Below are 24,822 nucleotides of genomic sequence, written 5' to 3' on the forward strand. Positions count from 1 at the left end.
TAGGCTGGATGTCAGGAAAAAGTTTTCAGAGGGTGGTCGGCCACTGGAAGGGGCTCCCCAGGGAATGGTCACGACCCCAAGGCTGCCAGAGCTCAAGAAGCGTTCGGACAACGCTCTGAGGCCCCGGAGGGGATTATTGGGGTGTCCTGCGCAGGGCTATAGGCTGGACTCGATGATCCTTTTGAGTCCCTTCCAACTCAGGTTCGCCGATAATTCTATAATTTTATGACTATGGCGGCGCCGCCTCAGCACTGAGCGCGGCCCGGCCGCGGGGCGGGTCCCGCTGCGTCATCGCCGCGCGCGGCGGGAGCCCCGCGATGCGGGCCCGGGTGCTGCGCGCCTGGCCCGGGGCCGTGAGGGCGGCAGGGCCGCCATGGCGGGTCCTGTTCTTCGGCACCGACCGCTTCGCCGTGACCACCCTGCGAGCCCTGCGGGCCGCCGGGTACCGCCCGGGCACTGGGGAGAGGGGTCTGAGAGGAGACAGGGCTGGGAGAGAGGGGCAGAGGGGACACGGGGACGTGAGGAAGGAGCCTTGGTGGGGGGGGGAGATGGACCCTGAGGGGCGCGGAGCCTGAGGGGACACGGCAGGGGCTGGGGAGGGTGAGAGAGGGGTGGGCACCGAGCGATGGGAGACGAGGGCTGGTGATGAGGCTCAGGGGTTAGTGAGGGATGAGGTGGAGTCGCGCCGGAGGGACCATGGGTTGGGCAGGGAGGATGTCAGAAAAGGGAGGGGGAAGGAGCCTGAGCGTGGGACAGGGGCCAGGATCATAGAGGCTGAGGAAATTGGCACAGAGGCACAGCGAGGGGCGGAGGTGACCCAGCCCTCGCCTCAGTCTGCCTGCACGACGCCTTCAACACCGTGTCCACCCCAGGGAGCCCAGCGAGGACTCGCTCGTGTCCCGGCTGGAGGTGGTGACCCTGCCCTCCCGCCTGCCCCGGGACCTGCCCGTCAGGAGCTGTGCCAGGGAGCTCCAGCTGCCTGTGCACGAGTGGCCACACACGGGACCCGTGGGGCAGTTTGATGTGGGTGTGGTGGCATCTTTTGGACGTCTTCTAAGCGAGGAGCTCATTCTGCAGTTCCCATAGTAAGTGTGTGGACCGGACATCTGTCACTGCTTCGTTAGCAAAGCTGCACTCTTGTTTTGGGGCAGCATCTGTGACTTGCAGTAGGTGAGGTCAGCATCCCTGGGTCCATATGCTTAGCCTGAGCCTTACTGCTGTCATGGTGAAATTCAGTGTTCTTTGACACATGGGTGTAAATTTATGCAAATATCCAGCAGAAGGTTTGCTTTTATTCCTTGCATCTCTTTTTGTGTTTGCTGAGAAACTCAAGTTTATATAGAGTGAATTTTCCATCAAGTGCATATTTAAACCGGTAACAGATGAGAACATATGAGCAGATAATAGTTCACTGTAATATATGTTGCACTCCATTTACGTATGTTTTAGGTACCATTCCTGTTCTAATTTGTGAATATTTCATTCCAGTGGGGTGCTGAATGTCCATCCCAGCTGTCTCCCACGATGGCGGGGTCCTGCACCCATAGTCCACACGGTGCTTCATGGTGATAAGCTGACTGGGGTGACAATTATGGAGATAAGACCAAAAAGGTAGGTTTGGTCCTTTGCAGACGACTCATTGTTGCTGTTGCCTCTCTGGGCTTTAAATAATCACTGCTGAAGTCATCATTTAACTCATTCTACATAATCACAATTTTTTTAATGTATGTAATTAAAGTTTTAAACACTTAAAAATGTTCATTTAACTATATGAGATTTACCACAATTACAGTATTTTAGTAAGTGTGCAATTAGCACTTCAGGCCTGTTCTCTAATTCTTAGCATTGTCACAGGGAATAGACAGAGAACAGTCACACAGCTTTATCAATAGGCTTGATATGACAAGAGAGAAAAGATCTCGTTTTCAGACTTCAGAATCCCCTATAATGTCCTGTAAGTGGACAGAAGACAAGAAATTGCCTTTCTAGGCGTGAGGAAGATTATATGTTTTAGTTTCAGCCCAAGCTCTGGCTTAAAAGGCTTGTGGAAGTATGTTATTTAGTTACCTTTTCTTTCTTAGATGCTTGTCTAATGATAGATCTCAGGAAAGTGGGAAGCAAATTTCACCTTAAGAATTTCAGGTTGTTTCTTCTTAGATCTCATGTTCTGAACTGTAAATTGTGTGTTCATATCAGTCTCAGCTTGCTGAGGAGAATCTTCTGCCAAGATTGGTATTCTCTTCTTTGTGTTGTCTTGTGAACCAAACATTTGATAATGTAAATGACATCTGAAAAATAGCTTTATAGGGGATAGAAAAGGATAATTAGCAACTGAGCTAATGTATTGAATGCAGACTTTTGAACTGCTAATTAAGCTTCAGCTTATCCGGTCAGGTTGGTTGTTTTCTGCCTTTCAGGTTTGATGTAGGTCCAATTATTAAGCAAGAAGAGATTGCTGTTCCTCCCCACTGCACGGCACAGGAGCTGGAAGGGGTGTTGGCAAAGATGGGTGCAAACATGGTAAAGTCCTGCCAGCTGTGTCACTTCTGACTGGTACTTTGCTTTTAATGTGTGCAAACAGAATTCTTACTAATCTTGTTCTGAGCTGGCTTCAAGTTTAGGAGGAGGATGATGTGAAACTTGGTGTTTGTGAGCACTTGGCCTTGCTGAGAGGAGAGCTCAGTGGTCTGTGATCAGGTGTCAGTGTCAATCCTGTGTGTTGCTGTTGTGTTTCTTTTCAGTGGAGAACCCAAATGCTGTCTGTGGAAACAGTGCAGGTTCTTGCATTTAAATTAATATCTGCTTTTTATTTGAATAGTCAGCTTTTGTTCTCTTCTGGGATTAATTAGAGAAGAGATCGTCCATAAAAATAACTGTGTTTTTTTGTTGTGATTCAGTGGGAAGGATGTCATTACTGTCTCTGTGTCAAGGATACACATTTTCTTAATATACTGAGCCAATTTTCTAAAAGCTCACAGGACAGTTTCACTGTTGAAAAATTAAGTTTTACCTTGTTTATTATTGATTGAACTTAGCTTGACTAATACTCTGTACAAAATTTAATTTTGCAGCTGTTAGCAGTTTTGAAGAACTTGCCTGAAAGTTTAAAAAATAAAAAAGAGCAGCCAAAAGAAGGAGTAACATTTGGTAGGTACACATTGTTTTTAATGTGACTTGTTTATTTTTTCCTTTATCAGGAGGAAAATTGAAGTTTTCTGCCACGCTGGCTTGTATTTTTTTTAGATTAATTTTTCAGTATGCTCTCTTCACTGCCTTTTGTGGCTTAAAAACGTCATACAGGAGAAAAATGCTTCAGAATTCTTCAGACTTGGAACTTTTTTTTTTTTCAGTTACTTGTACAATATCAAAATCACTGTTGATGTCACAAGATCTGAGTTTGTTATTCTTCATTGTTGTAATGCAGACAGAAGGGTTAGAACTGTACTTATAAACATGATACAAGTTTGCAGTGCAACGGGTAAATGAAGAGAACAACTGAGAGTAAAAAATAATCTGAATTGAGCTGTTTACAAAATATTTTCTTCAGTTTTTGTCTGAGCTACCTTGGCTGGATGGTAGACCCACTACTGGTCAGGAAAACCTGAGGTTTAAAATAGGATAAAGTAGTACAGCTGTTTGCTAAAAGACACAAAGCAAAATAAGGCTTCTAATTCCTCTTTTCCCCACAGCTCCTAAAATCTCTATAGCGAAGAGTTGTATAAAATGGGAGGAGCAAACAGCTGCACAAATAATTCAGTTGCATCGTGCAATAGGAAGTATGGTGAGATTGGATTTTTTGGAACCCTTTTCTGTCCTATAGCATGGCTGAGTTTGGTGTAGATATTTTAACTAATCACTATACCTCAATTTTAGTTATTTTAGCCTCTAACCTTGCATGTGTTCGAAAGTCCTGGTAGTTTTGTCATTAGAGGTGAAATTAATGTGCAGGAGAATTTTCATGGACTTGATCCCAAATGTGAAATCAGCTCAAAAATTTTATATTGTTTCCTTAGCTCTGAGATTTTCCCTGATGTATTTGAGGAGGTTTTGGAATGCTGCAGTGACATCTCTGCATGGCAGTAAACAGTGCAAACAGCCACAGTGAAGAGCTGTTGTAGCTAATTGCTAAAGTCATTTCTGCATAGGCTAATGGTTTGAATTGAAGAAGGGTAAGCAAAACTGAGTCTGATAAGGAAAATCTCCTATCTAGACATACAGCTAAATTTTCCCTTAATGTTATTATCACAGGTATTTTGCCTGAGGAAGAAATAGCTTGGAAATGTGAAAACATTCTGAATGTGTCATCTGTTTCTGTTTCCAGTTTCCTTTGCAGACACTCTGGAAGGGTACTACCATTAAACTCCTGGATTTTGTGGAAGTGGATAATATCCCTGGTTTTTCTGGTATTTACTCTTAAATTATTAAAATTTTTAAACCATTTTCTTTAAGAATCTGAGTGCCATGTGGGCCAAGGTGTGTGACTGATCAGGGCTTAGTGAGTGTTCATGCATCAGATATGGAGTAGTGCCAGAGAATGACTGTTCTGATTGTTTCTGTTCATTTGGTTATAATAAAACACAGAATACAATAAAACATTTTTCAGCAAAATAGTGACTCAAGATAGTTATCATGTTTCAAAGGAACAGAAGTGGTTCAAACCTTTCCTGTAGTTTTTGGCATAAAAATGCAGGATGATCTTTCTTTGCTTTTAGATCAAATACAAAATGACTGTGAAGTTGTTCCTGGTTCAGTGCTGTTCCATAAAGTGTCCCAAACATTGATAGCTCGCTGCAAGGTAGGCTTTCCCTATTTGTTTTATATTCACTGCCCTAAAGATGAGGTTTTTAGTATTTGTGTGGTGCATAACTTTTGTCTTAATTGTCCATTGTTAGTCCCTGTACTAGTTTAGATCAGCACCAGATGTTTTATTTGATACCTTAAACTTTTAATTTCCATTAACAGGCTTTGCACATTTGCAAGCAGGAGTTCAACTTGTTAGCTGGTTAACATTGAATAAAATGTGTGCTGTAAGCCAGCCTAGGAGATCTAAAGATAGCTTTAAACATGGAAGAAGCTTACTGCCTTTTTTTGTTTGTTTTTGTTTTTAGGAAGGCTGGGTTGGAATCAAAACAGTTGTTTTAAAGAAGAAGCTTACAGCACTTGACTTCTACAATGGATATATGCACTCTTGGTTCCAGCAGAATCCAAGAACATTTCATTGGGAATGCAGATTTCAAACACTCAAACTTAGCACAGCAAAAAAGACTCTGAAAGAGAGGGGAATATTGGCACAGGATATAAAGCAATAAATGTATTTTTTAATGTCTGTAAGTTAATATAAAATATTTCAAAGCCCACCTATAACATTTAACTTAGGGGATTTCTTCCCATAGTGTTTGATTGTATTGTCATCTACATGTTTCCATGGTGGGTTCCTGAAGATGCTTCTTCTCTTTCCCCGTTAAGGAAGAGAATCTCCATGAGTGCTGTAGATATTGAATAAATCCCTGTTTCCACTTTTGAGAAATAAATTTATTTTTATACAACATTTTCAGGGGTTTTTTGGGGACTTTGGTATAATTTTCTTCCGGCATAAGTTTTGGACAATTACTTTAATCTGGAAATACTAAAATCCAGTGAGCTTTTTTAATGCTCACTGAGACTTAGACTGTCTAGTTTGATATTCCTGTGGTTCCTAAAATTCTCTTTGTATCCCTGCGTTGAGGCAAATAACTTAGCTGGGAACATAAGAGAATCTTACCCTGTCCATAATGATTTTCTTCCCTTTTTGTTTTCATGTCCTGAGATACATCCCATTTAAAATTTTTGTGCCCTTCATCAAGAAAATGTATGTTCTACTATTTCACTTTCTGATGGGAGAGGTTTTTACCTGATGATGAATTAATCTAATCCAAGATTTTCCTCAATCTGTCTTTGCTTAACAGCATATATAAGGAGTATTTCATGTCAAGAACCCCAAAACTTGTGATTCTTACACTTTCTTGTCTTAGAAGAGGTAATGTAGCACTGAGCATAACAGCAGAGCAATGACTGGCTGTATCTTAGGCGCTGTTCTAATATTTGCTAACTTTTTCCTGCTTTTCTGAGTTCTACTGAAGTAAAAGCAAAAAATCTAGAAAAATGTCTTATCACAAGGATTAAAATGTTTCTGAAGAAGCATCTGTTAGAGCAGCTGCTGCAGTATTTTTCTTCTACTGCCATTAGATCATCAATTAATTGCCTCTGACAGGTTTTCCAAAACACACGGTCCTCCAAGAAATCCAAGCCTATGAATCAGTCAAAAACTGGAAACAACAGCAAGGTGGAAGTCAGGCTCCTGTAGAGAATTCCTGTTGTTCCTGACAGCAGACTCTGCAGTTTGTGCTGCAGAAATTCTAAATCTGGCAAGTTTGCTTCCAAGAAAATTATGTATTTTTGTGTTTTGCTCCCTGCTACCTTTTGCAAGTGCAAGTTGTGGAGTCACTTTGTTTTTATTCTGTTCAGATCAGTCTGGAAATGTTAGTAACCAGCTTTATGCCAATAGAAGGGTGGGTGGGTCAGTGAGTTTTCTGTGGATCTGTGGGGATAGTGGGTAGCTTGGAGAGTTTTCTGGGGCCTGCTACCTCACTGTATGGCAAAACCCCAACACCACAATTTAGAGATAATTTTAAGCACTAATGATAAAAGAGTTTTGGACTTAAGTGTTTTAGTTAATTGGGACTCATCTATTTTAGTGTTTTAGGAGATGTTCCAGGTGCTTAGGCACTGGAAAATTAATTCTTGTTCATTATAACCTGAGCAAAATGAACAGCGAAGCATGACTCCCACAGAAAGAATCCAGTGACAGAAGTTCAGGCAAAAGAGTCCAGGTTAAAGTCTTTCAGATAACCAAACTGTTAAATCAATAGCTTCTTCCTAGCAGTGACAGGAGGAAAATTCTTTTAACTCCTTTGTGTATCTCTCATCCTCAGTTTTAGGTCATGTCCGGTGTGAGACCTATTGCTGGCAGACAGTAATCTGGCTCTCACTAAAGCATAAAGCAACAGGAAGAGTTTGCCTGTGTTTTTGGGAAGTTTGAGGTGGAATGTGCCCAGAATCCCTGTAGATGGAGCTCGCTGCATCCCTTTTGGGTGAAAACCAAGGACAGCTGGACAGAAGATGGTGAAAATCTGGTACAGAACGCCTTCAGTTAGTTGTTTAATAGTGAATAATGTCTAAACCATATTTCAGCCAGGATCCCATGTACTTGTAATTTAATCTTTTGATCTGTGCAGAGTTTGCTATAAGGCTTCTTTTGCTTTCTATGTGAGAGGTTATAAAAGATTAGACCATTCTGAGTTGTTTAATAGCTAATGTCCTAGCTCTGAATATGCACAACTTTACCCAAGTCATTTTATGGAGCAAAAGAAGGTAACATTAATTTATTTTTTTTATGGAGAAAGTCTTTGGCATGCTATTTTTGGCATGGTAGAAAAGTTTTAAATGGAATTGGTGTTCCCCAGGCAGCTGTTAGCCAAAATGTCTCTGGAAACTTTGCTTTCACCTGGCTCTGCAGGGATTTAACTCAGTAAGTAATGAAAATCTGATTATTTTTGCAGAACAGACAAAACAAAAATGGGGCATTCACTGATGAGGTGTGGAATAGCATGTCAGGGTTGACTCTGGAACGCAGACACAGTGATTCGATCCCTGGTACCACTGATGGGGTTGAGTACAGCTACCCTGGCCATTGGAACAGGATCTTAGCAAAATAAAACAGCTGTCCTCCTCTCAGAGGAGAGAGGGAAAGCAATAGAGGTATTCACAGACCCAGTGTCCACTATGGCTCAGTTTAATATCACTGGGACCAAATTACTGGCAGAACTGCAAAATATTTGGGCACCAGAAGGGCTCTGGTGTTGGATAGGGATGATTTCATCATACATTTCAAATAAATGTTAGTAGAGGGAGTGATATTTCCTAGGATGCTGGTGACTCACAATTAGATGCATCTGTTTCATGTTCTGCAACCTTACTACTCCCCCTGCTTCCTAGGAAACCTCTTTATTCCTACTTTCTGAATACATTACAAATAAACAAAAAGTATAAGTGACTAATCAGAGAAGTACTTGAGCCTTTTTATAAAGTTGTTTGCAAAATCCCCCAATAATTTGCTGGTTGAGGCCAGACAAGAATCTCTCTCCTTTTGTTTATCCTATCTGCTAGTGTCCTGAGAGCTTCTGGGAAGCAATAGTTTCCTTCAAAAACGGGAGGGATAGGTCACTGGATTTATCTGCGGATTGGAAACTAAGTGACCTTAATGGGAGATGCTTTGCCATTAGCCACAAACCTGCCGATGTTTAGGAGCCAGGTCTCCTTCTTCAGCCTGTTCCTCAAGGTTGGTGGTCCAAAGGCTAAGGCCAAGGGAGGAGCTGAGTCCCAGCCTTCCTGCATTCCTCCAGCTGATGCTCTCCGAGATGTGGGAGTGTGCGTTGGGTTTCAGGCTGCAGAAAGGACACTGCCATACACTGACCATAAATACAAGCTGGAGGAGTCAGAACTGACAGTGAACTGTAACATAAAATTTGTTTGAGTAGCAGATGCCAGGACCCTGCAGTAGCTTTGCTCCTATATAAGCTTTTTTTAATGTATTTGGGACGGTGGCTCATCAGTAATGGTGAAGTGTTAGCACTGAGTGGTGGTTATGTCATGGTTGTTTTCTGTTGGTAGTGCTTAAGCACCCGTGATGGAAACCTCTGTCTTGCTCTGTGTCCAACACAGTCTGCCAGAAGCCTCCTGGGAGAGCTCAGGGACTCAGTGAGTGCACAGATTAGTTTGTTCCTCCAAGTCAGTGCTAAGCTGCGGAGGGGGACAGTTTGGGGAAACTTGGAGAGCTTCTGGCTGTTCCAGGCTGTAGGGCCGTGACTATTTCAGTGCTGTTAAACACACATTTCTCCCCAGAAGGAAGAGCCCTGTAGTCTGCTGCGTTTGACTGGCAAGCCCACATGCAGCACAGGGATCAGATCCTGAGCCTGCTTTCATCCATTTATCTCCTGGGTTTGTCTGTAGAAGTCATTTGTGTTACTTCACTCTCAAAGTGATGAAACAAAGTTTGGGATTTGGCTGTCTGTCTGCAGAGGAGGAGGGGAGCAGAGGGAAGAGACATTTCTCTGCGCAAGCCAAGAGCTCTGTGGGAAGGTCCAAGCTAATGCTCCCCACTGGCCGCCTTGGCTCCAGCTCCTGCCAAGCCCTTGCAGCAGACTAGACACAAAAGAAAACACACTGAGTCTAAATTCATTGGTATGAAGAGGATGTGCCAGAGTATTCCACTGTTCTTCCTTTTCTGCTTTTCTTTGATAGCTGTCAATTTGCATTAAAAAGTGGATTATTAAGGGTTTTTTTAACCTATTAAAGCATAATTCAGCCTGTCCTGAGACCTGAGAACAAGTTTGCTAAGCACTATTGAAAGATTCCCAATGCCCTTGATGGGCAGTGGGTATGGCAGCATAGGCCTAGAACTGGCTTCATATCCATAGGAGGGGATTAGGTAGCAGAGGGAGATCCATGTTGGAGCACGTGTTTGAATTCCAGTTTGCATCCAATTGCACTGCCCACCTTTTTATGATCTCTCTTGGTGGGAGTTTTGGTGTCAGAGACTTGCTGGTTTGTCTGCACCCCAAAATTTTATTGCCAGTGTTTGCCTGTAAACATGAGGTGTCTTCTGTGTTGTGAGGTCCTTGATTTCACTCTAGGAAGGGTGGGGGGTAGAAAGGACAATTCAATAGGTCACTTGGAGAGGGATCACTGACCCCTTCTGTGGCCAGCTGTACCTTCAGCTAAGAGCAGCTTCTTGCCAGCTCCTTATGCTCACTGCTGCATCTTCTCCCTTTCTCCACCCAGGACTGATCTACATTGCCTGGTTTCCTATCATCCTTAAAGCACAAATTCGCAGCCCTCCTTTCCCTCTGTCTTGTGCCACTCCTTAATTCATCCCTGCCCAGACCTGCTGCTCTGATTCTCCCAGAACCATTGCTGACTCTCCACTTGTCAAGGTGGGGAGAAGTTCCCTGACTGTAGCATGCCATGGCCAAACCCTGGAGCTGCAGGAGAGCCAGGCATCCACAAAACCCCTCACCCATATCCAGAATCAGTCTCACACTGATAAAGTTGTGACCTGTTTGTGAACAGAAAGATGAAATCCTGCAGGTTATTCTTTGCTCAGCTCTACATGTGGTTTATTTACTTGGGCATTTCAAACACAAAAGTGACACACATTGTCAAAGTTACAAAATTACTTTTTTTATTAACCTACCCTATCCAAGAACATAGATTTTCTTGTCAAATAATGCAAGAAGCAAGAGAAAACTCTATCTACGTGGAGCCTACAAATCCACATGGCTTCTCTGTGCTATGGAGCATGTGAGTTCTTAGAAATGCAGCTGCCAGTAGTTTAGCTTGAATACAGTATTTCTAAAACAAGCTAGAAATAAATAAAATACTTACATTTCAAGTACGAAACCTTGCAGTTGAATTCAGAATGAGGAAATCAGTTTATTCCTTTTCATGTTACCAACTACTGTACAGGTACTTGGGCTGGCAAAGTCTGCAGATGCAGAACAGAAGAATGTTTTATGTACATGACTTAATTGAATCATATGTTTAGTCTTCCCTTTAGGCTATCATGTGAAGCTGTTTAATGTCAGGCAGAAAGAAGATTCTTATGGATGCATTTAATAAGACTCAAATTCACTACCTCTGCTGGCCCCCAATTCTTGCCTTATGTCTTTTCTTTCTGGGGGGGGGGAAAATGGCACCTTAATTATGTCTCATAAATAATGACACCTACCAGCTTTCAATTACGTTATTTAGCAGGTTGATGTTACTTTCAAATTATATTTAATTGAGCGTGAGTGACTTTACCAATGCTCCTATACAGCTCTAGTAGGTGGGACGTTGACCTGTCATCGGGATCCTGGCTTGATTGTTACGGCGGCTTGACGGCGGCCTCTGGTACACAGGGCTTTGCCCTGGCAGAACCAGGATGGACTGCTGGCCTGAGTCCCTCGGAGACTGCTGGCTCCAGTCCCTCGGAGTCTGCTGGCTCCACTCCCTCGGAGACTGCCGGCCCGAGTCCCCTGGAGACTGCCGGCCCGAGTCCCTTGGAGACTGCCGGCCCGAGTCCCCTGGAGACTGCCGGCCCGAGTCCCCTGGAGACTGCCGGCCCGAGTCCCCTGGAGACTGCCGGCCCGAGTCCCTTGGAGACTGCCGGCCCGAGTCCCCTGGAGACTGCCGGCCCGAGTCCCCTGGAGACTGCCGGCCTGAGTCCCTTGGAGACTGTTGGCCCAAGTTCCTCTGAGACTGGAAGATGCTTTGCTCTGTCGTGCTCCTCTCTGAACAGGTGAAAGTCAGACCAATGCCGACATCGCTCTTCATGGTTCTGGATGTGCCGTCAGATGTGCCATCAAAACACCTGCCCAGGGCGATTTCCTTGGCAATCCTTGGGTCTTGATCAGTGACTGTGTAGATGCCGTAGTTGTGTCCCAGCGGGTCAAGAGGTGCCAGCATTGTGTACTCGCTGGTGTCATTGTTGGTGGCCATGGGGAGGTGGTTCACCAGGTACTCATGGAGCATACTGTTGACGCTCACTCGACGGCAGTTGCCTTGTGGGATCACTTTGACAAGCGTGCGGTCCACGCGGTCCTGGTCAAAGAGCATTCCGCTGCACTTGAACTCCAGGCAGGCTGCCGACACGTCCCGCTGCTGGGGGTCACGGATGCTGCGCACATCCCGGATGCCGTAGAGCTTGCCGATGGTGCGCGGGTGTGTCCCACCCATGTTACGAGATCTTACATTCACTTCTTGAGGTCCATTTATTTTTACTTTAATGTAGCAGGCTCTAAATTCCATGGGCTTGGGCCACCATGCCAGGTAGTCATCGGTCCAGCTCATAAGGTCATCTTCACTGAAGGGAACAGTGTTGAAGTCATACCGATCTCCTTCTATCCTGTAAAACCTGAAGTGAGCAGCACTGTGTGGAGCTTCCTCACATTCACTGAGGTTTTCATAGGCATAAATAGGGCCATTGTTCTCTTCTGGGGAATTAGGGCTTGGCTTGGCCATGTTAATGCTGAATGCTGTTTTCTTGATGTTGGAGTCCTCGTGGTCTGTCCTCCTGTAGTTGAGCTTGTTGAGGTATGGCTGTGGGACCCCAATAGCAGCAGGGTTGAGTTTGGGAGCAGAGGGCACAGCTTCGAGCTCTTCCCCCCCCATGCTTGCCAAGATGTAAGCTCCATAGGCTTCAGGGTTTTGCTCATCACAGAAGGCGGGCACACAGGCACCATTGGGACCAGTGACTACGCTGTCGAAACGGCCCCATGCTCTGGGGTTGGAGGAGAACCCAGGTTCTGGCTCCAAGTTTATAATAGAAATCACAACCCCTTGGATCTGCTCGCTTTGCAGAAATCGCTCACTTCTGTAGGCTCGTACTTTAACGTAGCACCGTCTGCTCTCAGGGACATCCAGGTTAAAAAGACGCCTCTCTTTGATCTCCATGTTCCCAACCAAAAAGGTTCTCTGCTCCCTTTTGCGCCGTGTGCTTTTCTCAAGGTTGAAGTCCCCTTCTTCCTCCCATAACCCTGTCTCTGGGTTCAGGGACCAAAGCTTCATCTCTTGCATATGCTCTGGCATCTTGACCTGAGCAGCATCCAAATGAACCTTCACCTTTTCTGCATTGAGGGACTCAGTGCCCTGTTCATCTGTGAAGTCCACAGAAAACATGCCGTACGTGCGGAGCGGAAATACGTCTCCTTCCTCATCTACAAAGTTCAGGTCACTTTGTGTCACAGGGGCTGTAGAGATGTTTCTTGGGTCCAGAAATGTCACGCTGGCTTTCACTTTGCCACTGTAGACCTCTCCATTTTTCCTGTAAAATGCATTGGGAGGAATTTCTAACTCAGCAATTGGGTCATCTTCTTCCATTTCCCCCAAAGAAATCACATTGGTTTCAGTGGATTCCAGTGTAACAGGGGCTTTCTTTCTCAGTAGCTTGATCTCATGAAATACAGCACCTCCATTTTCCTTGAAGGGCAGAACTTTTGTTGTGTTCACAAACTTCTGCAGCCGGTCCACGAAAGTTAGAACCAGTCTCTCCATATCTGCTGGGACGTGGATGGAGAAGGTTCCCTTGTATCCAGTCATACTCACTCTCTTGTTCCCCATGTAGATGTGGCCAAACCTCAGTGGCTCACCATTATCTGCTGCTGTGGCTCTGCCTCGAACCATTATTTTGGTCTCAGTGCATATTTTGCAACCACATTCGATGATGACTTTAGTGGGGAGCGTGTATCCATCACAGGAGATGTCCCTGGTTTCCATCTTGGATACCCCACAGCAATAGGAGACGTTGTCCTTACACCGAAGTCCCTTATCCAGCTTCCCCACACAGGTCTTTGCTGGGCACTTGCCCACATCGTAATAGAAGGAGTTTGTTGCTTTTTGGAAGCAATCATGAGGAAGTCGGATGAGGTGGCTTTGGGGTTGGGAATCACAGGCTGTCTCTTGTCTTCCTGTTGAATAGGATTTCTTAATGAGCAGCATGAAATAATTGCACAGTTATCACTATGTTGCCTGAAACCTCAGAGCTCAACATTGCTCCTAAAAGCAGTGACGATTTTGCAGGATTTTGGTGAGCTGGTTAACTCATTTCAGTGAAGCAAGTAGCTCAGCTTTAGCTTTAGGACCCTGATTAAGAGCTGTTTGCAGGATCGTCCCTGCTCCTGCTTATCCACTGTGGTCATCCAGCCCACCCTCAGCTAGATGCTCTGCTGCTGCCTGGCTTTTTGACTATGGCAAGACTAGAATATATCCCAAGACTTTAAAAACAACCCTAAACAAGCAGAAATATTCCCATGTCAGGCAGCAGGTACAGTGAGAAATCTCCTGACAGGAGCAGGTTGAGGTTGATAGGCCACCTGCAATCCAGAACTCTGGTTTGTAGGGAGCGTCTGGTTCATAACCAGCTCACTAAAGCTTGTCTGCAAACAGATGAATGACATAAACCTCAAGAATTTTTCCTGTGACTTTTTTTTACCAGATGTATAACAGTTTCTGGTTCCTGCACACCAACACCTCCCCAGCTGTTTGGAGAACATCTGGCACGTTTTTTCTTACCTATGACAGCCAGCTTGGCAACTTGGGACTTTGCCGACCCCCCAGCACTGCTGGCCTTGCAGAAATACTCTCCTGACTGTTCTCTCTTCAGGTTCTTCAGAATCAGGTTGTTTTTATATTTGTACAAGGAGGGATCCAGCAGTGAGCCGTTGTGGTACCTGCCAGGAACAGTTAAGGGACAGAGACTGACCATCTGGCTGGAGCACAGCAATGGCCTAATTGCCAGATTTCCTGCCTCGGTTTCCCTGAGGTTTTAGTTTGGCTAGGTGGCATCACTTAAAAATTTTTCCCCTACTTGTGGCAGTACTGCAATGGGCTGCTGGACAGCTGGCAGGGAGGCAGAGCTGCCAGTTGTGTCTGATGAGGTTTTGAAACTCTTTGTGTATTTTTCCAGTGAATCCCTCAGCAGATGACATTGCTGTGCCATCTTGAGGAAGCCATCACTTGCAGCCATCAGTTCTCAGTGCATTTAACTGTTTTATAACTAAACCCCCCAATTTATGGAGATGGTAAGGAGATAAAGCTGGCATCCATGGAACAACTAAGACTTCTGGCAGATCAAATTCAAGCTCCTTACCAGAGGTAGCGGTCAGGAGCTGGGCTCCCTCGGGCCTCGCAACAGAGTGACACGCTCTGTCCCACTCTCCTGGCTTTGTCCTCAGGGCTCCTGAAAACATAGGGTTTGCCTGCAGGAGGAGGAAAAAGCCATCTTGTTACTCTTCCTCTCATAAAACTACATTTTATTTCTGATGCCTGCCTAAAGCTTCCTGCATCCCCCCTCTTTGGGGCTACCTGATCGGTGCAGCTGCACTTGGATTGCCAGGTTTCTCCGGTTGCTCTCGGGCACGGTGACAGTTGCTGTTGCATATTTGGCTTTCTTTATTTTAAGGGTGTTTTTGCCATCAGGACAAACCCCTGGGATCCTAAACATGCCTCTGTTATCAGCCATTGTCAACAGCTTGAGTTTCTTGGCTTGCAGGTAGACCCGGGCATCAGCAGCAGGTGACCCATCCTCGAGAGACACTTTCCCATGCAGGGTGACATCCTCACACATGCAAGTGTCACAGTCGGCATTGACATGGCCCATGGGACAGGTGATGTTGCAGGCTGGAGGAGAGGCAGACAGGTCAAAAAATAGCCCCAAGTCCCCACAACACTCACAGTGTGTTCTTGCATCTGCTTTTCATTTGGATGCAATAAGGCAAGTACTGCATAAGGAGTAAATTGTACCCAAAACATATTTTTCCTGATTACCCACAGCTGTGCATTAGAAAGGCAGGGACGATGTCATTTTGAACCTGACAATTAGTAGAAAGCAGCCACGTGGATATAATTACAGCTAGGAACTGTTATTTACCTTCCCCAAAGGGCTGAATTTCAGGGGAATTTGAATCCAGATCAGCATGTGAGCTCTTAGCTCAACCCTGGCAAGATTACAAATTCAATGTCATAAACTTTCTAGGTTTCTGTTACTAGTGTATGTTCAGAAGTTGTGATTTTGGTCTATCCCAAAAGCTGTCTTCCCTTATTCAATGGTATCCTGGCTTGGGCAGAATGTGGGATAATTGCCAAGTGAGCATTACTGGATAGGTTTAACATTTGGGCTCACAAGTATTATTCTATTCTCATTTACCTATAGTGATTAATCCTAAATAATAATCTGTCTTTTCTCAAGGCTCAGGTCATTACTTTTACAATCACAGAGCATCCCTGTACAGGAACTATCTGATATTTCAAAGATGAAAATAAATGTAAGAAATCAGGGAAAACCTGAAACAACTTTTCTGCACAAAACATATTTCCAGAATTTTTTCAGAATTATTTGGTTAAAAGGAGATTATAAGAATAATATAATTAATTACAAGCCCCTTCAGCAGGGACTATGGCAATTTGATATTTCTGAATCATCTCTTTCCTGGAGGTTTTATGAAGACAGCTGTATGCAGTCACTGACTCTACCTTGAGTGCTGCTGTTATTAAAAGATTAATGAGATTTTTTTCTATATCCCCAAGATATTGTGAATCCCTGTTATCTTTCTGTTTGGCTATAAAGTCGCCCTGCTCTGCTCTTTGCACTCTCCAGCCCTGCTTGGAAATCACAAAATTCTGTCAAAGGAGAGAAAGATGATAAAATGACAGCAAAGGGAGTTCAACACCTGGGCAGTGGTGAGACCACGACATCCTCCCCTGCCCATAAGTGAGTTTATAGGAGCACCTGAGCAAACATGTCCAATGCAGAGCCGCCCTTCCTCTGTTGCTTCATTACAGTGCACGCCCCAGAGGGGCTCAGCTAGGCAGGATCTGGTACGCTTCTGCACCCCGGTTTGGCCACACTTTGCTGAGCACTCGCTCCATTTCGACCATGGAGACAAAAACCTTTTTGAATCTTGCACCAGTGGACCTTGAATAACATCAGTGGTGTGTTACTGAGATGTACATTACACATAGAGCTGCCCAAAAACGGGCAGTTGGGTTTTAGCAGCTTCTATAGAGCACAGACTATACATTTGGATATTACATACCACATGGATTAAACAAACTCAGAGCATGTTCAGGGAGCTGGGAATTAAAGCATGTTCAGGGAGCTGGGAATTAAAGCATAAGAAGGCATCTGAAGGCTTCTGATTTAATTCCCCACAGGCTACCAAAATCAGGATGATTAAGATAAACCCAGAGGGAGCAAAGTGCAGGCAGCTCACACTTAGTGTTGAATAACTTTGGCTTAAGGAAATCAAACACACATTCTCATTTAAATGTTGTTTGAGGGGCAACACTTGTCTGTTTCAAATGTGGTTAAATAGTTTAAATAAAAAGTAAAATGGTTAAATAGTTACAAAAAAGGGTAAAATTGTTGGTATGATCATGTTGAATGTCTTTAACCAAATTTCAACATATGTTTTCTATAGGGGCAGCATGTGTCCTGTTGTGAGCACCACTTTTACTGAGTGCAAACCAGAAGCTTAAGATGCTACTGAACAGGCTGAACATGTCAGGAGCCAGCTGATTGGTAAAACAGAAAATTTGCAAAACATATTGGGAGTTTAATATGAGGTTATAATTTTAAAGGAATTTCTTTAAGCGGGCTACTAGATGTTATTAATTTAAGCTACTTTGAATGGATGAGATCCACTCCAAGTCTGTGGTTTGGGCTTTTCTAAAAATGACAGTGTTCTAATAATGTTTATGAGTATGCACCAGTGACTAAAGTGTCTAAAAATGAAGTTTTTTGGAGATGTGTGCTATGTCATCTCCCATACCTATTCTTCCACCCAATTTGTAATAGAGCAGGTTGATTTGTTTCCTAGAAAGGCAGACAGGCACAGGGCTGGACTGTTCAAATTGTGAATGGGTGTTTGAAAACAATCCTGGCTTATAAAAGCAGGTGGGAAGAAAAGACCCTTTAAATGAGAGCAGATATGGGAGTGTCATGTCTGGCTAGGAGCAAGCACTTGGCTTAAATGGGCAGGGTTTTAATCTGTTGGCACATCAGCATCTCTAGTTCAGCATCCCAAGTAGTGGGATCCATGACTTACTTAGCAATTTGAGGCATGCAGGAGGAGGGGGTCACATCCTGTGGATAAATGCCTATTTGTGCTTGCCCCAAGCAAAAACTGAATGTGCAACAGATTAAAGCGGCATCTCAGCAAGATCCTAAGCTTGTTTGGGTTCAGCTGCTTTAATCTGCAGGGCTGGTGATGATAGGAAATGAGCAGGGGAATCCCATGGAGGAAAATGGTATTATATGGCTCTAAGTAGCATTTTCACAGCAGAAGAAGCAGAATGTGAAGGATGAGGGAGAAGCTGTGGGATTGAGCATTGGTGGGGACATGGGAAGGGACAGGGCTGGCCCGTGGCACCGGCCAGCAGGAACGTACTGCGTCTGACGTAGGTAAAGGTTGGGTCTCCCCGGCGAGAGCTGCTCCTCGTACCTGTGGGCAGAGGGGTGATTCAGGCAGAGTTTGCCAGCCAGGGAGCCAGCCCCAGAATCACTGCCTTGTGCATCCATTTTCAGGGGGAAACTATTTTACTGATGGTTTTCAAAAAAATACCTCTCAGCAAGTGGAGGGGACCTCTTAGTGTCCATGGTTTTGGTGCTTTTATTCTTCCCAGTGGCTAACAGAGCTGCTGGGAGGTGGGCAGAAGGCTGGGAAACTTCCCAAATCCTTCAGCATAGCTAGCCCTTTCAGTGCCTGCTAAAATTTAAATTCTGAGCTCTGGACAGTAAAGATGAGAAGTCGGAGCATCTCCCAGGAATTAATGAGGAGAGTGGGCTCTGCAGGGTAATTAATTCCCCACAGGCTTTAATTCTGATGGAATGGTGTCACAAACTGCCCAGGGTGTGGGGACAGGCTGGGCAGGGTAGAGGCAGGTCAGAGCATGTGCTGGCCCATCCCTGGGCTCTTCTCACCCTCCCAGCCTGCGCGTGCCTCCCACAGGAGCTGGGGCTGTGGTCACACGTTGACCTTCCCTTTTCCAGGAGAGGAGCCAACAGCATGTGTCAGTGATAGCCAAAACCCTACAGGAGGTCGTGGATGATTAACATTTATTCCATTGCCTAAATCATAGAATCATAAAATTATTCTAACCCTAAATGTCCTCTTCTACTCAAATAATACTTGTTAGCTGTGAATTGTTGGGAAAGTTGTCCAGTGAGGAAAATCCACCCATTGTGGGAATTAACTTACTCTCCAAGCTGAGCATTACCAGCGGGCTGAAGGTTCTCTGTCCTATCTGAATCCTGCTGATGGCTGGTTTCAGAATCCTTTGTCCTAAGGGTTAATAAATGAAAGAATAAATTAGATTAAAGGAATTGGGCGTCCTTAGGCTCAATATTACAGCTTTCCCATTGGACTGTGGCTGGTTAGAGCTCCTGTGGGATGCAGTGCAGGAGATGCCAAGAAAGGGACATAAGGGATATGTCCCACAGCATCACTGCAGCTCAGATATGATACAAATTTTCTATTTCCTTTATCACCCAAGAAAAACTTTTTTGTACTTCCTATGTTGGAGCAGCTCAGATCAACTAATCTTTTTATAGCTGGAGAGATAAAATATGTCCTTCCTGTCCATACGCAAGGAAAAATTAATCCAAAGTGGATAATGTTGGTTGTTTTTATGGGACAAGAGCTGGTTTCTGAACTTGCTGGCCACCTGCATGCCGAGGGGAGCTGATGGCCATGGCAGGTTCCTGGGGTGCTTGCTGGGAACAGTCCCATATAAATTGGGAAGCTAAGCCCAAGCACTAGCTCTCCGCTGTGCCCAGCTCTGCCCCTGTGTTCCTCTGGGTGCAGACTGGACACTATGGGATCTCAGAGACAGCAGGCAGGGATGGTCCTAGCATGACCAGTGGGCCAGGGAGTTCATCCCTGGTAAACCAGAGGCTCACTGACTTGCAGACAGGCTTTGCTCAAACTCTGGGGGCTGGATGGGAGCCAGTCCTTGTGTGGAAGTTATCTGTCCGGGCAAACGCCGCAGTGACCCCGACCAGCATCGATGTCGGGCTGCGTCTGCTGGCTCAGCGGCTGCCAACAGACGTGCCTGCACTGGCGTGGGCAGGGGACAGAGCAGTGACCAGAATGGAAACGTTTAACCTTCACCTAAAACAGAAGTGGCTCCCCAGAGGAGGAGGAGGATCCAGCCTTTCATGGTGACCATCGCTGTCTCCAGAGGTGACCAGGGGATTCCTGGAGTTTCTGCAGCTGTCCCACGCCTTCTTCAGTCCTGCAGAGACAAGCCTGACTCTGTCAAAGCTCACCCAGGTCCTGCTCCTTTTGGGGAGCTTCTCCCAGGCTGAACCACCCCAAAACATGCTACAGGGGCACTTATACCCCCTGTTCACCCACCCCCAGCAGCTCTTCATTTACCTCCCCAGTGGGGAGCAGCGGGGGCTCCACATCTGTGCTCGCATCCCCCCTGCTTCTCACCATCACATCTGAGCCTAAATCTATTTTGCAGAGCACTGCTTTGTAACAGCATCTCCTTACATGCCTAGGAACAGCTTAAATACTTCTGCAGGGATATCTCTCAGCCCACGCAGCTCTGCAGGCCCCCCAGCACCCAGATCTGCTCCCCACAGGAGCAGGGACAGCCCCGTTCCTCCATCCCTCTGCCTGCAAACTGGGCATAGTGTGAGGATTTCCTGCAGGCAAAGATGTGGGACTGAGGCTTTATGCCCCTCTTCACCAGCTCAGCCACTTCAGATTTTGTTTTCAGTGCGTCCCTTTGCCCTAGAGCATCAAGCATTTGGGTATTTAATTTCTGAAAGTACCCGTGGAGCTGGTGTTACCCCTAGTGACACCAGCTGGAATTCCAGGTGCTTTATTTTATGCACCCAAAATTAATGAACTGGGAGGAAGGGAGAATATTGCCCCAGCCATTTGGTGCCTCAGTTTACTCATAAAATGGGACTGACAAAGAGCAGTCACTGGTGAGAACACTTTTATTTGTAAGTGGTACTAACCATCCCCTCTGAGACCAGGGAATATGGGACTAGGAAATACTTTGATTATGGCTCAGCAAATCTCAGTCAAGCAAAAATAACAAGCAACACATGAGCGGTGTTTTGTGGGCTTACGGTGGGGTCGTGAACTCGCAGCCAGACAATAACCAGAAAAAAATTAATCCTGTTTCCCACTTGGCGATTATTATAGGAGCTGACTGCAACTTGTTCAGCACTGGGCTTGGGATTGGGATACATCCCTCTGTACCCAGACACACGATGCTAAAAAAGAGGGGTTCAAGCAGCTGGGTCTTGGCAGCAGGGAGGGTTTGGAGCTGTGTCCCCTGTCTGGCAGGGGGCTGTTCGAGCCAGCGCGGGACAGAGCCGCGGGAGATGAAACAGCCGCACGTGAGCAAAGTCCCCCAGACCCCCGCTCCAGCTGTCCTGTAACCCTTCCGCAAGCCCATTAGCTGGGACGAGGAAGGGAGAAGCGAGACGCAGGGAACTGCATCCCCATCGATGATTTTCAGCCTCTGTGAGGTCATCTGCCCATTAATTAATTTCCACCTCGCCTTCAACCACAACCACTCTTAATTACGCCGCCTTAACGCAACAGAATTCTATAACCACTATCTGCCAGAGAAGGGAAAACAGCAGGATTGGGGTTTTTTTCTCTTACCTAAAAAGCCATAAAAACCCCACTTAAGGAGAGTCCCGTCTTCTCGCCACAGAGCCGCCAGCCGAGCTGAGATCCGCGGGCGAGACGAGGGCTTGTCAGCTGAGTGTTCGGGGATTTTCAGCCGGTTGGGAAGAAGAGAGAACTGCGGCTTACCGAAACCTCCCCTGCGCCGAGCGGAGCCGGGCTGTGTGCGAGCCTCCCGCCGCCGAGGCGGCGAGGTCGCTTATATAGCCCGGCGTGTAGCTTAGGGGATGGCAGCGAGCCACCGGCCGCGAGCACAAACAGATCGGACGCGCGAGGAAACCGCAGCCTGAATAATCCCTTAATAAGGTGATGGTAAACAGAAACCCGTGGCGATGCCACGGCGTGTGGCTGCCGCTGGTGGTGGGACAGGGCACGGTGTGGGTACCACGTCCTGGTGTGGGCACCGCATCCCAGCACAGCACCGTCACTGTGAGGGGTTCACCCGGGGTCTGGATCTGAAATACATGCTGCTGAGTGTTGAAGGTGGAGATACAGTGAACAGACAACGAGTTTTTGGGCTGCTTTTGGCTCTACCTGGTCTGGGATAAGCGTGGTGCCCACCCAGCAGTGCACGTGGATTTGCCCTGCTTTGCAGGTGTGGGCTCAGCTGGGCACTGTTCCCAGCACTGCCTGCCCACCTCTGCCCCTGTGCTGGCTCTGGCAGGGATCAGATGAGGATGCTGTGGGGATGTGAGGATGTGGGACAAAGCCAATGGGATTGATTTGAATACCCAGGGTAGCACAGAGCTGCAGAGGCAGGACCATCCTTGTAAATCAATGTGACTGCATCTCAAGCCATGGGGGGATCCAGCAATGACCCCTAACCAGGGTTTCCTGCTTGCCCCAGTCTGATTTCAGCCTTGCAGGCTTTTCCTCCCTCTGCAGCCACATTTTTCTCATGTAACTTGTGGCAAGTGGTCTGTGGACACAGGGCTCCTGGGTGTTGACAAAGCACGTGGCCTTGTGCAAGTGACTGCCACCCATGCATGCAGCCCTGGAGCCACTGGACTGTGCAGATGGTTGCTGCAGGAATGTGGTGTGAAAGCATGTGCTGGATGTGTCAGGAGCAACCCCCAAAAGATGGGCATGGGTGTTAGGGCAGCCAGTGGGGGTCAGTGGTGTCCCAAGCTGCCTCCTAGTAATCTTTGTCAGCCCTGCTGCCAGAGGGAGTGGTGCAGGAGGAACACAGACCAAGATGTCACATAAAAAATAATCAGTGGTGACCTACACCAGTTCCTGTTTATGTTTACGAGGGAAAAGGAAAAAACACCTGAGGTGTGCCAAAAATGGCAGAATGTTTATATGGTGGGCAGAGAGTGCCCAGTGAGCTGGAAGCTTCAGACCTCTGACATAAACATGAAGATCATCTCTGTTTCCCCTCTGTGATGAGGACAAGATGTGGGAAAGGTGCTGAGGCAGAGAGCAAGGAATTCATCTTCCCCAGAGGGAACCTACCTCCCACCATGGCTGACCTACACTAAGCACAGCACCAATGCCTTGGCAAGACATTTCCAGTCCCACTGGCTGCTTGCCCACATCCTGGCATCAACTTCTATGGGTCGCACTGCTGGGTAAGGAAATGTGCTGTTCTGCAAAAGGAATAAACTGTTATTCCTTACATTATGGAAATGGGATGGTAGCTCTAACCCCGTGCTGGTGCAGGCATTTCTGCAGAGGATTTTGCAGCCTCCTCAGCGTGGCTGTTTTCTCTCTAGCATGTCTCCTTCAAGACAAGCTCTGGAGACATGTGTGTGTCTTTAGGAGCAGGATGGGGACATGTGAGTTCATGCAAACCCCAAGTCTCTAGAAGAGTTCATTTGCACAGTCTCTCTTGGCTTGACCACCCCTTGCTGTAGCTCCGACATGTGGCTGACTTTGGAGGGGACAGCATGAGAAGAGCCCCAGATGTTCCCAGTGCTGAGCACCACTGGCTCTGGGAGAGGCTTTCCATCTTCCTGGAGGTGAACAATGCCCCTTCCCATGGGGTGGAGAGGACAAGTCAGGGGCTGCCCCATGCCTGGGGTGGTCTGCAGGGCTGTAGTACCTATGGCCAGTGACAAGGATGCATCCCAGACCAAACTGCTCCCGTCTTTCTGCCCATCACCAGTGGCTTCAGCTGCCTAAAGCTGCTCCTTCCCATCAGAAAGCAGATCCACAGCCTCTTGGACTCATTCCCCTCCTGGATTAATGCTGGGGAGCCTACCCAAATCTCATGTTTTTTTTCCATGGTTTCGTCACTGATGTGTAATGTCAAAGCCATAAGGTCTTTATATGAATGCTGCCATGCTTAATGCTCCCTCTGTGCTGAGGCTGGGGCAGTGTCAGAGGAGTGTGACAGCAGATGGTGCCAGCAGTATCTCCCTCCCCACACTCCTTTGTGGTGGTATCCATAACTTTTCTTGTGTTCATCTAATAAATCCAGGGGAAAGCTGGCTAGTAATGCTCATCCTGGTTCTTCATGCCTCCCACCATTTCTGGTACAGCATGGGCAGAGTGGCCATCTCCAAAAGCTAACTGTACCATGCCAGGAGGATAGCAGGGTTGGAGGGGCTGCTCTCAGGGCTGCCTGTGGAATTTGCAGGCTGTGGGGTCTGCAAAATGCTCTGTGGGGCCCATAAATCTGCTGTTGGGCTAAGGCCATGCCTAATTCCCTGCCGGCTGCCCTCGTCCTCCCTCCCTGCGCCCTCTCCGCTCCGCCAAAGGGAGCTGACGGTTATTTTCCCCTGCTGCATGTTTCTGGGCTTGCTTCTGTTTACGGAGATGGGAGTTAAAATAACTGATTGATGACTTTGTTCCATCCCAAACACTTTGGGGAAGTTTGTGTGGTTTAGAAGGGAGAGTTGGGAGCTGGGATTTCATTAAGCACTTGGCTCCCAGCACTTCTCCAGCCATGCTCCAGGGGTGGCTAATGTTGTTTTTAAAATCCTGTTTTGCTATCCCAGGAGCCGGAGTGGCGATTTCCATGGTTTGTAGGAGAGCTTGGAGATGTGGCAGGTCCCTGAGGTTCCCTCTGAGCTCTGAAACACCAGCAAACCTCGCAGCCACCACAATATTGTTTCACTTAAGCCCTCCTCCACCGCTTCATCAGCACAAAATTGCACTGCAGCTGCCTAAAATCTTTGGAAAAGAGCCAAAAAAATGAATTACTGGAATTTGTTTTCATTGTGTGGATGAGGATTTACAGGCTATGGCTTGGAGAAAAGGAGTGAGTGGACCTTTTTCCCCTCTGGAAGGATTTGCTTGGGAGCTAAAGCTTCTACTGGGGCTCAGTAGTGCTCAGCTACATAAACATCATTTATGGAACAGATACAAAAAGGCAGCGCGCAGTGGGGACACCAGGAGAGCCAGGATCCAGGGAAGGACGGATTTTAGCTCTGGAACTCAGGAAGGCTTTTTCTGCGGTGGTGAAAGAGCCAGGAGTGAGGAGGCAGTAAGTGTCTGTGCTGATTGTGGAGTCTTTTCCACGGAGTAAGCCCCCACATGTCTGCTGGCAACAGCACAACACAACAACTGACTCCTGACATGTAAAAGA

General features: G+C 46.5%; 2 protein-coding genes across 3 annotated transcripts; one reads left to right on the forward strand and one right to left on the reverse strand.

Moving 5' to 3' along the window:
• The first annotated feature begins 307 nt into the window (after positions 1–307).
• Positions 308–8,096, forward strand: MTFMT (mitochondrial methionyl-tRNA formyltransferase). Of its 2 annotated transcripts, XM_059858681.1 has the most exons (10): positions 308–442; positions 873–1,085; positions 1,489–1,611; positions 2,418–2,520; positions 3,072–3,147; positions 3,690–3,781; positions 4,322–4,403; positions 4,713–4,795; positions 5,109–5,327; positions 6,251–8,096. In XM_059858681.1, the coding sequence occupies exons 1-9, from the start codon at positions 318–320 to the stop codon at positions 5,307–5,309; spliced, it is 1,098 nt and encodes a 365-aa protein (XP_059714664.1). In that variant the 5' UTR covers positions 308–317; the 3' UTR covers positions 5,310–5,327; positions 6,251–8,096. The 2 variants fall into 2 exon arrangements, with proteins under 2 accessions (XP_059714664.1, XP_059714663.1); XM_059858680.1 differs by lacking the exon at positions 6,251–8,096 and having other exon boundaries at positions 5,109–5,548.
• A 2,090-nt stretch (positions 8,097–10,186) lies between these two features.
• On the reverse strand, positions 10,187–21,521 carry CILP (cartilage intermediate layer protein). Its single transcript, XM_059858679.1, has 9 exons — positions 21,267–21,521; positions 19,746–19,869; positions 18,834–18,917; positions 18,024–18,077; positions 16,364–16,549; positions 14,941–15,255; positions 14,726–14,834; positions 14,149–14,306; positions 10,187–13,544 (listed from the first exon to the last, which is right to left on the reverse strand). Exons 2-9 carry the CDS (start codon positions 19,801–19,803, stop codon positions 10,918–10,920), a joined length of 3,591 nt encoding a protein of 1,196 aa, XP_059714662.1. The 5' UTR covers positions 19,804–19,869; positions 21,267–21,521; the 3' UTR covers positions 10,187–10,917.
• Positions 21,522–24,822: the final 3,301 nt, after the last annotated feature.

Source organism: Haemorhous mexicanus, chromosome 13 (genome assembly GCF_027477595.1).
Source record: "Haemorhous mexicanus isolate bHaeMex1 chromosome 13, bHaeMex1.pri, whole genome shotgun sequence".
Lineage (NCBI taxonomy): Eukaryota > Metazoa > Chordata > Aves > Passeriformes > Fringillidae > Haemorhous > Haemorhous mexicanus.